The 14,193-nt window shown below is 46.9% G+C and overlaps 1 protein-coding gene across 2 annotated transcripts in view; it reads right to left on the bottom strand.

Annotated features, from left to right (window-relative positions):
- The window catches only part of rhpn2 (rhophilin, Rho GTPase binding protein 2), a 60,423-nt gene extending 46,818 nt beyond the window's left edge, over nt 1-13,605 (bottom strand). The window contains exon 1 of one of the 2 annotated variants that reach the window (XM_045708120.1): nt 13,261-13,605. In XM_045708120.1, the coding sequence (XP_045564076.1) occupies nt 13,261-13,326 (66 nt within the window). In that variant the 5' untranslated portion in view covers nt 13,327-13,605. The remainder of the gene's footprint in view (nt 1-13,260) is intronic. The other variant, XM_045708119.1, reaches the window with a different exon arrangement.
- Nucleotides 13,606-14,193: the final 588 nt, after the last annotated feature.

The raw sequence follows: 14,193 nt of genomic DNA, 5'->3' as shown, positions 1-14,193 counted from the left end.
CAGTCTGTCAGCGCTAGAGGATTACATCCCTACAGGACAGACAGGAAGAGAACAGTCTGTCAGGGCTGGAGGATTACACCCCTACAGGACAGACAGGAAGAGAACAGTCTGTCAGGGCTAGAGGATTACACCCCTACAGGACAGACAGGAAGAGAACAGTCTGTCAGGGCTAGAGGATTACATCCCTACAGGACAGACAGGAAGAGAACAGTCTGTCAGGGCTAGAGGATTACATCCCTACAGGACAGACAGGAAGAGAACAGTCTGTCAGGGCTGGAGGATTACACCCCTACAGGACAGACAGGAAGAGAACAGTCTGTCAGGGCTAGAGGATTACACCCCTACAGGACAGACAGACAGGAAGAGAACAGTCTGTCAGGGCTGGAGGATTACATCCCTACAGGACAGACAGGAAGAGAACAGTCTGTCAGGGCTGGAGGATTACACCCCTACAGGACAGACAGACAGGAAGAGAACAGTCTGTCAGGGCTAGAGGATTACACCCCTACAGGACAGACAGACAGGAAGAGAACAGTCTGTCAGGACAGACAGGAAGAGAGACTGTTAGCGTCTGTACTCAGAGACTGGACTAGTGTAATGAGGCAGGGTTAGTCAGGGTGAGAGACCTTGTTGACTGTACTGTTCATGGGATGAAATATAAAAACCCAGAAACGGTATGCATTCAGGGACCTGTGCTGGATAGGTGACCAGGTGAAGCTGACGTCGAGGACGTTAGATGTCTTGGTGACAAACCCAGAACCTCACAACAAGCTGTAATTATTAAGGACAATGCAGACAGTCCCCATGTACTTCTGCCCCCTCTCTCTGTACTTAAACCCCCATGGACTCTCTTCTGGTGTTCAGAGAAACAGGCTGCCAGACCTAACTACCTGTTCTTCTGGTGTTCAGAGAAACAGGCTGCCAGACCTAACTACCTGTTCTTCTGGTGTTCAGAGAAACAGGCTGCCAGACCTAACAGAGAAACAGGCTGCCAAACCTAACAGAGAGAAACAGGCTGCCAAACCTAACTACCTGTTCTTCTGGTGTTCAGAAAAACAGGCTGCCAGACCTAACAGAGAGAAACAGGCTGCCAGACCTAACAGAGAAACAGGCTGCCAGACCTAACAGAGAAACAGGCTGCCAGACCTAACAGAGAAACAGGCTGCCAAACCTAACAGAGAAACAGGCTGCCAAACCTAACAGAGAGAAACAGGCTGCCAAACCTAACAGAGAGAAACAGGCTGCCAAACCTAACTACCTGTTCTTCTGGTGTTCAGAGAAACAGGCTGCCAGACCTAACTACCTGTTCTTCTGGTGTTCAGAGAAACAGGCTGCCAGACCTAACTACCTGTTCTTCTGGTGTTCAGAGAAACAGGCTGCCAGACCTAACTACCTGTTCTTCTGGTGTTCAGAGAAACAGGCTGCCAGACCTAACTACCTGTTCTTCTGGTGTTCAGAGAAACAGGCTGCCAGACCTAACTACCTGTTCTTCTGGTGTTCAGAGAAACAGGCTGCCAGACCTAACTACCTGTTCTTCTGGTGTTCAGAGAAACAGGCTGCCAGACCTAACTACCTGTTCTTCTGGTGTTCAGAGAAACAGGCTGCCAGACCTAACTACCTGTTCTTCTGGTGTTCAGAGAAACAGGCTGCCAGACCTAACTACCTGTTCTTCTGGTGTTCAGAGAAACAGGCTGCCAGACCTAACAGAGAAACAGGCTGCCAGAACTAACAGAGAGAAACAGGCTGCCAGACCCAACAGAGAGAAACAGGCTGCCAGACCCAACAGAGAGAAACAGGCTGCCAAACCCAACAGAGAGAAACAGGCTGCCAAACCTAACAGAGAAAAACAGGCTGCCAGACCTAACAGAGAAAAACAGGCTGCCAGACCTAACAGAGAAACAGGCTGCCAGACCTAACAGAGAAACAGGCTGCCAAACCTAACAGAGAAACAGGCTGCCAAACCTAACAGAGAGAAACAGGCTGCCAGACCTAACAGAGAAACAGGCTGCCAGACCCAACAGAGAGAAACAGGCTGCCAGACCTAACAGAGAGAAACAGGCTGCCAGACCTAACAGAGAAACAGGCTGCCAAACCTAACAGAGAGAAACAGGCTGCCAGACCTAACAGAGAAACAGGCTGCCAGACCCAACAGAGAGAAACAGGCTGCCAAACCTAACAGAGAAACAGGCTGCCAAACCTAACTATGTCAACACACAGAGAGAGAGAGAGAGAGAGAGAGATAGATAGATAAGGACACTGACTCATACAAATGAATGTAAATGTTACCGGAGGTGAATTGAATAGTCAGTCAGTCTCCTCCGCGGTTAGACAGTCATGTTGTTCCTAAGCCAGTAGTAAATCTGACAGCGTGATAGAGGTGTGTCAACACATACAGCAGGACGGATAGAAACTGGTCCGCTTAGCAACACACAGTCGCTAAAATCGTTGTGACGAAATCAACGACACTACATCAGAAGGGAGGGGACTGACAGGGCTCGGCCCGATGACAACACTCTGATGCTAATGCTAATGCTAATACAGCATCAATACCAGTTTATTACAGTCATTCATGATGATGTCAGGAAAATCATATTTATGGCCACATTAGACCATCAAAAGAAAGCTGTAATCTCCATCACAATACCCAGGCAGGAAGCTGTAACCTCCATCACAATACCCAGGCAGGAAGCTGTAACCTCCATCACAATACCCAGGCAGGAAGCTGTAACCTCCATCACAATACCCAGGGCAGGAAGCTGTAATCTCCATCACAATACCCAGGGCAGGAAGCTGTAACCTCCATCATAATACCCAGGCAGGAAGCTGTAACCTCCATCATAATACCCAGGGCAGGAAGCTGTAACCTCCATCATAATACCCAGGCAGGAAGCTGTAACCTCCATCATAATACCCAGGCAGGAAGCTGTAACCTCCATCACAATACCCACGGCAGGAAGCTGTAACCTCCATCATAATACCCAGGCAGGAAGCTGTAACCTCCATCATAATACCCAGGCAGGAAGCTGTAACCTCCATCACAATACCCAGGCAGGAAGCTGTAATCTCCATCACAATACCCAGGGCAGGAAGCTGTAATCTCCATCACAATACCCAGGGCAGGAAGCTGTAACCTCCATCATAATACCCAGGCAGGAAGCTGTAACCTCCATCATAATACCCAGGGCAGGAAGCTGTAACCTCCATCATAATACCCAGGCAGGAAGCTGTAATCTCCATCACAATACCCAGGCAGGAAGCTGTAATCTCCATCATAATACCCAGGCAGGAAGCTGTAACCTCCATCACAATACCCACGGCAGGAAGCTGTAACCTCCATCATAATACCCAGGCAGGAAGCTGTAACCTCCATCATAATACCCAGGCAGGAAGCTGTAATCTCCATCACAATACCCAGGCAGGAAGCTGTAACCTCCATCACAATACCCAGGGCAGGAAGCTGTAACCTCCATCATAATACCCAGGCAGGAAGCTGTAACCTCCATCACAATACCCAGGCAGGAGGCTGTATCCTCCATCATAATACCCAGGCAGGAAGCTGTATCCTCCATCATAATACCCAGGCAGGAAGCTGTAAGTTCCATCACAATACCCAGGACTGGACTGTGTGTTTTTAAGGTGTCGTTGTCCCCAAGGAAACCCCTGCAAGTCAGATATAAGCTGTTATAAACTCTTGCATCCCAAATAGCACCCCATTCCCTACATAGTGCACTACTGGCACCCTATGCACTACTGGCACCCTATTCCCTACACAGTGCACTACTGGCACCCTATTCCCTACACAGTGCACTACTGGCACCCTATACCCTACACAGTGCACTACTGGCACCCTATTCCCTACACGGAGCACTACTGGCACCCTATTCCCTACACGGAGCACTACTGGCACCCTATTCCCTACACGGAGCACTACTGGCACCCTATTCCCTACATAGAGCACTACTGGCACCCTATTCCCTACATAGAGCACTACTGGCACCCTATTCCCTACATGGAGCACTACTGGCACCCTATTCCCTACATAGAGCACTACTGGCACCCTATTCCCTACATAGTGCACTACTTCCCTGTGGGTTCCGTTGAAAAACATGGTTCAGTCAGGAACCAGTGTGGCAGGAAGTACAGCTCTGATCCACACAGAGAGATTAGCACATTCCTCTAGCTAGCATCAACGCTCTCGGAGGGAAAACCTAAACCTGAGTCACCTGACCAGGTGGACTCACTGCTCTTCCTCCTCCTCTTCACTAAAGGAGGGTCATGGGATCTGTCTCTTGACTAAAGGACACAGAGGGACATGTGATCTGTCTCTTGACTAAAGGAGGGTCATGGGATCTGTCTCTTGACTAAAGGAGGGTCATGTGATCTGTCTCTTGACTAAAGGAGGGTCATGTGATCTGTCTCTTGACTAAAGGACACAGAGGGACATGTGATCTGTCTCTTGACTAAAGGAGGGTCATGTGATCTGTCTCTTGACTAAAGGAGGGTCATGTGATCTGTCTCTTGACTAAAGGACACAGAGGGACATGGGATCTGTCTCTTGACTAAAGGAGGGTCATGTGATCTGTCTCTTGACTAAAGGAGGGTCATGTGATCTGTCTCTTGACTAAAGGAGGGTCATGTGATCTGTCTCTTGACTAAAGGAGGGTCATGTGATCTGTCTCTTGACTAAAGGAGGGTCATGTGATCTGTCTCTTGACTAAAGGAGGGTCATGTGATCTGTCTCTTGACTAAAGGACACAGAGGGACATGTGATCGGTCTCTTGACTAAAGGCATCTCTGTCACAGAAAACATTCTGTCTTCTAGGGTTCTAGAGCATATAGGCTGTTATCCAATCCCAATCCCAATCCCAATCCCACTGAAACCCCAAATCCTGACTCCTGTCCCGCATTAAAAATTCCTAACTTTATTCTGTAACCCATAGGCAGCATTATAAAAAAGCATGTGTAGCCTACACATGTCAAAATACCTCTAGAATATTCCCCCCGCTGTCTCGTAACTGCTGCCTATGTTGAGTTTAGGGTAGAGAACGTGTGATCAACGGTATGAGAGAGTAGATATGAATATAGTCGGTCCACGTTAAGATACCTTGATATTTAAAAAAAATAAAAATAAATTATACTCTTCATTTCCCCGTTAGTTCACGAGCTGATCGGCTAGTTTTATAAAAAAATCATCAAGTCCGTTTAGCCAAATACAGGAGATATTTCGGGTCACTGCGTTGAAGGAGGTTATCTAGCGAGCTCATTTGACTTTAGTTTGACTGCCGTTACAAAAAGTTTTGTATGATGATTCAACAAGGCTATATTTGGAGTGTGCAGCCAAGCCGACAAGGGGGCACCGCGGGCCCCTCTTACTTGGGGAGAACCCTGGCGTAGTAACCAGATATTGGTTTTAAACCATTTAAAAAATTTAAAAAATTGACATTTTTGGTTGTTGCTGTATTTTCCCAGAAGTCTCTTGAAACTAGGTAGATTTTGGGGGAAAGTATGAATCCCTAGTCCCAAGGATGCTTCCTGATTGGTCCTTTAGATACTGCAGCCGGCTGAAATCCATTTAGTCAAATCTGAATCTAAGTTACAGTAGAGAAACAGCATGCTGTATGGATCGATTTATGTCCAGAACCTTCCAGAGTCCTATTAAAAACAGTCCAGAACGGAAAACAGTCCACAACGGGAACAGTCCACAATGGGAACAGTCCACAACGGAAAACAGTCCACAACGGGAACAGTCCAAGTTAATCACAAAGCGTCTCAGAATAGAAGTGCTGATGTAGGATCAGGCCCCCCTCCTTTTTATTCTGTTATTATTTAACAGGCTAAACTGATTCTAGAACAGCACTGCTATACTGAGAGGCGCTTTGTGAAAACAGGCCCAGAACAGAGTCCTATTAGTGTGTTCATTAGTAACGGAGCTCAGCCTGGGACAAAGACTCTCAGTCTCTCTCAGCCCTGTTCATCCAGTCTGGACCAACAGCCTGGGACTAAGACTCTCCGTCTCTCTCAGCCCTGTTCATCCAGTCTGGACCAACAGACTGGGACAAAGACTCTCAGTCTCTCTCAGTCATCCAGTCTGGACCAACAGCCTGGGACAAAGACTCTCCGTCTCTCTCAGCCCTGTTCATCCAGTCTGGACCAACAGCCTGGGACTAAGACTCTCCGTCTCTCTCAGCCCTGTTCATCCAGTCTGGACCAACAGACTGGGACAAAGACTCTCCGTCTCTCTCAGCCCTGTTCATCCAGTCTGGACCAACAGCCTGGGACTAAGACTCTCAGCCCTGTTCATCCAGTCTGGACCAACAGACTAGGAGGACTGTGTCTGCTGGCCAGGCCACTAACAAGCTCCCAATAACAAGCCCCAAGTTATGTCTGCATCCCAATTAGCACCCGACATAGTGTACTACTTTGACCGAGGGCCCTATGAGCCCGGAGGGCGGGGGGTCCAATTGGGACGCCGACACAGTAAAAATCAAGGAACCTTTGAATTAGCTGCCCTCTCTTGTCTTTGGACAGGCTACTGAAGAGACCCTCTCCACTGAGCCAAACCCATTCCGAATGAGGAAAGGCAGTGTTGTGTAACGTTAACATAAAAACGAAAATGAATTTAGAGAGAGAGCGACGGTTCATCATGATAAACATCTCTAAAAACATTATACAAAAAAAAAAAAAGGTGCAAATGTGGACAGAAGGCTAGAAATCAAAAAGGTGAAAGTTCACCCTCATTCACCCTCATTCATGGTTGAGTTCTCTCTGCAGAATCACAATAGAATGCAGCCATCCCAAACCTCAAACATGATTAAACCATCCCTGATTAAAGGGAAGTAGCTGGAGTCATTCTTAAAGGGACGGTTCAGTGTTATTTTGCAGTAGTAGTAACCCCACACTGGGGGCTTTTTACTGCGTTTCCTCTGACATTGTCCAGACAGACTGCAGAGGCAGGCAACAGTCTGAGGTTGTGTACCAAAATGGCACCCTATTCCCTATATAGTGCACTACTTTAGACCAGAGCCCTATGGCACCCTATTCCCTATATAGTGCACTACTTTAGACCAGAGCCCTATGGCACCCTATTCCCTATATAGTGCACTACTTTAGACCAGAGCCCTATGGCACCCTATTCCCTATATATAGTGCACTACTTTAGACCAGGGCTATGTAGGGAATAGGGTGCCATTTGGGACACAAGCCCAGCCTCTCTTTCTCTGGGCCAGGGCATGTTGTCAATTTGTGGGTTGGGGACTGGGACAGTCTTGGGCTGATTCTACGTCAATGGTATCTGGCTGCTGTCGCACTGGGGGACAAAACGTCCCTATCGCCTGGGGGGGGGGACCAGCTCAGGGAAACAGCAGAGGTTTGGGAACCCGGCCTGAAACCACGTTACCATGGCAACATCACATTATTATCTGTCAGTCCAGGAGTTGAGCGGAGAGTCTGTGGAGCATTTGTTAGAGCAGCATAGTAAATCACTGAGCTCATTCTCACCAAGCAGAGAAGACCGAGACAGGAGAGACGAGACAGGAGAGACAGAGGAGAGACAAGAGACAGAGGAGAGACAAGAGACAGAGGAGACGAGAGAGAGGAGAGGAGACAGGAGAGACAAGAGAGAGACAGAGGAGAGACAGAGGAGAGACACGAGACAGAGGAGAGACACGAGACAGAGGAGACGAGAGAGAGGAGACGAGACAGGAGAGACAAGAGAGAGACAGAGGAGAGACAGAGGAGAGACAGAGGAGAGACAGAGGAGAGACAGAGGAGAGACACGAGACAGAGGAGACGACACAGAGGAGACGACACAGAGGAGACGACACAGAGGAGACGACACAGAGGAGACGACACAGAGGAGACGAGACAGAGGAGACGAGACAGAGGAGACGAGACAGAGGAGACGAGACAGAGGAGACGAGACAGACAAGAGAGACAGAAAAAAGGGCCAATTCTCCACTTAACTGAAAACTCATTTCCCACCAGCGCCAAAACACTGTTTCCAAATCACAAATCTGGTTAAAAACATGACCAAATCACCAGTACAGTCCAGTATGTGTTATTGCCCTGTGGTTTCCTGAATGTGCAAACCTCTTCAGACAGAGACCGAGCTTTGGCTTGGGAAGCCGGCTTACAGGAGTGGGAAAGGTTGTTGTGGTGTGTGAAGACACTATGGAAAAACTCAAAATCAGTGTTCCATGAAATATACTGTTGCGTTCTACACGAGAGAGAGAGAGACAGAGAGAGACAGAGAGAGACACAGAGAGAGAGACACAGAGAGAGAGAGAGCTAGAGAGAGCGAGAGCTAGAGAGAGAGAGAGCTAGAGAGAGCGAGAGCTAGAGAGAGCGAGAGCTAGAGAGAGCGAGAGAGAGCTAGAGAGAGCGAGAGAGAGCTAGAGAGAGCGAGAGCTAGAGAGAGAGCGAGAGAGAATAGAAAAGGAGAGAGAGGTCTAACTCCCACCCTCTCCCTTGATCATCAGACTCATAACAGAGCATTAATAGACAGAGGAAGTCTGCTACAAAGCCTAAAGCCAGAGTCTCTTCACAGGGAGATCAGGGCAGCTTGACTACAACAAAGAACCCTTTCAACAACTAACACCTTTCAACCCCCCTTTCAACCCCTAACCCCTTTCAAACCCCAACAACCCTCCTTTCAACCCCCCTTTCAACCCCTAAACAATCCTTTCAACCCCCCTTTCAAACCCCAACAACCCCCCTTTCAACACCTAACCCCTTTCAACCCCCCTTTCAACCCCTAAACACCCCTTTCAACCCCCCTTTCAACACCTAACCCCTTTCAACCCCCCTTTCAACACCTAACCCCTTTCAACACCTAACCCCTTTCAACCCCCCTAACACTCCCCCCTTTCAACCCCTAACCATTTTCATCTCTGTACTAACTAGAGGTTGTTGCACTGAGAAAACAAGCCTCCGCCCGGGCGGATACACAAATATGTGACGGATCTGGTTTATCCTGTGAGAACGGAGTCAACACGGTTACAACACGGTGGAGTTACGACACGGTGGAGTCGCACGACACGGTGGAGTCTCCGCCTGGGCGGATGCTCTGGTTTATCCTGTGAGAACGGTGACAGCCAGAGTCAACACGGTTACAACACGGTGGAGCCGCGCGACACGGTGGAGCCGCGCGACACGGTGGAGTCTCTGCCTGGGCGGATGCTCTGGTTTATCCTGTGAGAACGGTGACAGCCAGAGTCAACACGGTTACAACACGGTGGAGCCGCGCGACACGGTGGAGCCGCGCGACACGGTGGAGTCTCTGCCTGGGCGGATGCTCTGGTTTATCCTGTGAGAACGGTGACAGCCAGAGTCAACATGGTTACAAACACGGTGGAGTCACATGACACCCTATGGGTCCCGGTCAAAAGTAGTGTACAGTCTTACATAGGGAATAGGGTGCTATTTGGGAGATAAACCATTACTCAACGACAGACTAGTGAATTATCTTCCTCCATAGATAAAAGGTTTAAAACGGGACACAGTAAATATTGACATGTACTGCAACTATCTTATGACTTTGACCTTTGGTCTCCCGAGTGGCTCAGCGGTCTAAAGGCACTGCATCTCAGTGCGAGAGACGTCATTACAGACACCCTGGTTCGAATCCAGGCTGTATCACAGCCGGACTGTGATTGGGAGTCCCATAGGGTGGCGAACAATTTGGCCCAGTGTCGTCCGGGTTTGGCCCGGGGGTTAGGCCGTCATTGTAAATAAGAATTTGTTCTTAACTGACTTGCCAAGTTAAATAAAGGTTAAATAAATAAATAAATAAGTTACTTTTAAAAATTTTAAACAAATAAAAATGAGAAAGACACACCAGACAATGTGTACAAATAGTTTTTTTGGTGATCTATTTAAATAGGCTATACCCTGGGCTTTTATGGATATCTATTATACAATTGAACAGTCAACATTTTTAACTACCTCCTATTTGACCAGAAACTAAAACCATTTTCTACAGAAACTTCCAGAAATCCCAGATTCAATCCCCCAGTGAAACTACGTCTCTGAAGAATAACTCAGGTTTCATAACAGGTCTTTCATGGGGCAGTGTCCCAAATGGCCCCTAATTCCCTATAGTACACTACTTTAGACCAGGGCCCCTAGAGTGCACTACTTTAGACCAGGGCCCCTAGAGTGCACTACTTTAGACCAGGGCCCCTATAGTGCACTACTTTAGACCAGGGCCCCTATAGTGCACTACTTTAGACCAGGGCCCCTAGAGTGCACTACTTTAGACCAGGGCCCCTAGAGTGCACTACTTTAGACCAGGGCCCCTAGAGTGCACTACTTTAGACCAGGGCCCCTATAGTGCACTACTTTAGACCAGGGCCCCTAGAGTGCACTACTTTAGACCAGGGCCCCTAGAGTGCACTACTTTAGACCAGGGCCCCTATAGTGCACTACTTTAGACCAGGGCCCCTAGAGTGCACTACTTTAGACCAGGGCCCCTAGAGTGCACTACTTTATTGTATTTACTTCGCCACCATGGCCTTTTTTTGCCTTTACCTCCCTTATCTCACCTCATTTGCTCACATTGTATATAGACTTATTTTTCTACTGTATTATTGACTGTATGTTTTGTTTATTCCATGTGTAACTCTGTGTTGTTGTATGTTGTCGAACTGCTTTGCTTTATCTTGGCCAGGTCACAATTGTAAATGAGAACTTGTTTTCAACTTGCCTACCTGGTTAAATAAAGGTGAAATAAATAAATAAATAAATAACACTTTAGACCAGGGCCCATAGGAGAATAGTGTACCATTTTGACCAGGGCCCATAGGAGAATAGTGTACCATTTTGACCAGGGCCCATAGGAGAATAGTGTACCATTTTGACCAGGGCCCATAGGAGAATAGTGTACCATTTTGACCAGGGCCCATAGGAGAATAGTGTACCATTTTGACCAGGGCCCATAGGAGAATAGTGTACCATTTTGACCAGGGCCCATAGGAGAATAGTGTACCATTTTGACCAGGGCCCATAGGAGAATAGTGTACCATTTTGACCAGGGCCCATAGGAGAATAGTGTACCATTTTGACCAGGGCCCATAGGAGAATAGTGTACCATTTTGACCAGGGCCCATAGGAGAATAGTGTACCATTTTGACCAGGGCCCATAGGAGAATAGTGTACCATTTTGACCAGGGCCCATAGGAGAATAGTGTACCATTTTGACCAGGGCCCATAGGAGAATAGTGTACCATTTTGACCAGGGCCCATAGGAGAATAGTGTACCATTTTGACCAGGGCCCATGGGAAAATAGTGTACCATTTGGGACACAACCCTAGGCCTAATGTATAAAGGAATGTTACAGGGCCAACGACCGATGCCTGGCTGGAATTCATCCTCTATAACTCTTGTCAGCTCGCTAGAAGACGCCGACCCCTACCGGAGGAAAACAACCTCAATACAGGGATGGGACACGCCCCTGTACTCCAAACTTTACCTTTAGGAAAGGGGAGATACCTACTCAGTTGTACAACTGAATGCCTTCAACCTCAAAAATGGGTCTTCTGCATTTAACCCAACCCCCTCTGAATCAGAGGTGTGAGGGGCTATCGACGTCGTCGGGCACCCTGGGAACTGTTGTTGTTGTTGTGGGTTAACTGCCTTGCTCCAGGGCACAACGGCAGATATCTCCATGTTGCCCGGCTCGGGGATTCGAAACCAGCCACCTTTCGGTTACTTGGCCCATCGCGATTAACTGCTAGGCTACCTTCATAACGGCTGTTGTAGTTACTGCTAGCTAGCATGGAGGACACACATTTTTTTTTTTTTTTAAAAAGGGTCGTTTTTCTGGGGGGGAAAAAAACAGCAGTATTTCAAATCTTCTCGACGGAGCAGTGCGGAACCTGTGGATATAGATTCAGTTTGGAGAACACGGACATATCCCATCCCAGCATTGAGGTATGTTTTACCGACCCATATATCTCTCGCCGATTCCACGGCGGGGTTAATGTAAACATGATTTGTGCTCGAACCCCTTGAGCAGGTCAGTGTAAACAAGCGTAACAGTAAGGTTGGTATCTCTCCAACACTCGCCAGCTATCTCTCCAACACTCGCCAGCTATCTCTCCAACACTCGCCAGCTTGTTATCCAGGGGCATGTTCCATAGAAAATACACACGCCACACAGACAGGAGCACAAACACACACACACACACACACACACACACACACACACACACACACACCAGGAGCACACACACACACCACAGACCCACAGGCAGGCAGGAAGGAGCACACACACCTCAGTAGATAAAAGCATTCCATAAATACCTGATAATGTATTCACAGTAGGCTGTAAGATATAGGTCCATTAGGCTGGCCACTAACACACACACACACACACACACACGCACACACACACACACACACACACACACACACACACACGCACACACCCAATACTCCCTAATGGTTTCTTTCTTGTAAGCGAAAAAATGGGAGCAATAGGATATAACGTTTACGTTCTTTCACCCTGGTCCCGTCTTTAAAATGGACCAAGTGATCAGCTGATCATCCACAGATTGAAGAAGAAGGAAATAAATTCCACCAAATGAACCTGTGAATTGAAATGCATTCCAGGTGACTACCTCACGAAGCTGGTTGAGAGAATGCAAAGATTGCGCGAAGCTGTCATCAAGGCTGTCATCAAGGCAAAGGGTGGGGCTATCTGAAGAATCTCAAATATAAAATATATTTTGATTTAACACTTTTTTTTTTGGTTACTACATGATTCCATAGGTGTTCTTTCATAGTTTTGATGTCTTCACAATTATTTTTACAATGTAGAAAATAAAGTATAAAATAAAAACCTTTCTAAAACGTTTGACCGGTAGTGGATATCACCAGAAGATCTTTGCCAACCAACTGCCTGATGTTCTAATACGGCCATGAAGTGGTCACTGCCACACCTGACAAATCAGTCAAACCCCATTAAAAACCGCAGAAAAACAGAGTATAAAGCCACTAATCAAACAGGTAGTACGTCAGACATCAACACTGGTTGCTTTGATAGAGATGAAATCCATCTGAAATACATCCACTAGGCCGCGATTCATTTCAGTGAAAGCAGAAACACTGCGTTTATTTTTTTTTTAAACCAGACAAGAAAGAGTACATTTATAAGTCAACGGGTTTGTAACACATTAATCGTTATGAACGTCCCCTTGCGTAACTGCGCTGTCATCTTTTACCATAAAAACTTCTTTAAAAAAATAAATAAAATCACTCACCTTTTTAAAATATCCATTCTGACCCGCTCGGTCCTTGATTCCGTTGGTCATTATTGTATCCGTCATTCTGAACTTTTTTCAAAACGCAGCCCAGAGAAGAAGAAAAAAAGACGGTGAAAGTGGAATATCGTTGTGAGCCTGTTATTCAACAGGTGCGCTTTTCCCCCGCAGCTACGATCACAATCAGTCACTGGTTCGGTCTCTCCTCTACTCGTTATGTGACATCACTCTACCAGACAGTCGCTATTCTCCACGCAGCTCCACTATAAACCCCACCCCACCGAAAGTGTGACGGTAGCGGATCGCAGCACAGACAAAACGGTCGGTTATCGGTATCTTTAGTTTCAGTGTGTTTTTTTTTTTGTAGGTAGGAGGAGCTCCAAATCGCTCCTCTTGAGTATTTGCGTAATAGGCGTAGCCCTCTCTCTGCCCAGGAACCTGCTTTATTGTTGTACGTGGAAGGATCCTTTGCCTAAAGAGAATGTTTTATGATACAGAAGTATGCAAGAAAACATATTCAATATGTTTGGCTTAGCCTACTTTTCTTCTTGTTTCTCTCACTTACATAGAGAACAGTAACTTATAGCTGCACGCAGCAATGAACGGGGTTCACAAGATGACAAGATCAGAGTGGATTTACAGTGGTTTGAATACAAAACTTAGCATGGTTCCTCATGGTAATGTCTTTGATGATCCTAAAAGGTTTCAAGCTGATAGGCTATTCTGAAGTGGATTTACAAAGGATTTAAAGGTGCAATATTCAATAACCCTAACCCTCCATTTCCTGGTTGCCAAAATTCTAATAGTTTGCGTTATTTCAGTTTATGTGACAAAACAAGCTACTCAGAGTGTAGAGAATCATTGTACCATCTTAACCGCTGTGAAATATATTTTCAATAACTAAAAATATAATTTTTTCAGCTGTTTGAATCT

Source organism: Salmo salar, chromosome ssa26 (genome assembly GCF_905237065.1).
Source record: "Salmo salar chromosome ssa26, Ssal_v3.1, whole genome shotgun sequence".
In the NCBI taxonomy this organism is placed as follows: domain Eukaryota; kingdom Metazoa; phylum Chordata; class Actinopteri; order Salmoniformes; family Salmonidae; genus Salmo; species Salmo salar.
Note: the sequence above shows the minus strand (reverse complement) of the source record. Positions and strands in the feature narration are given on the sequence as shown.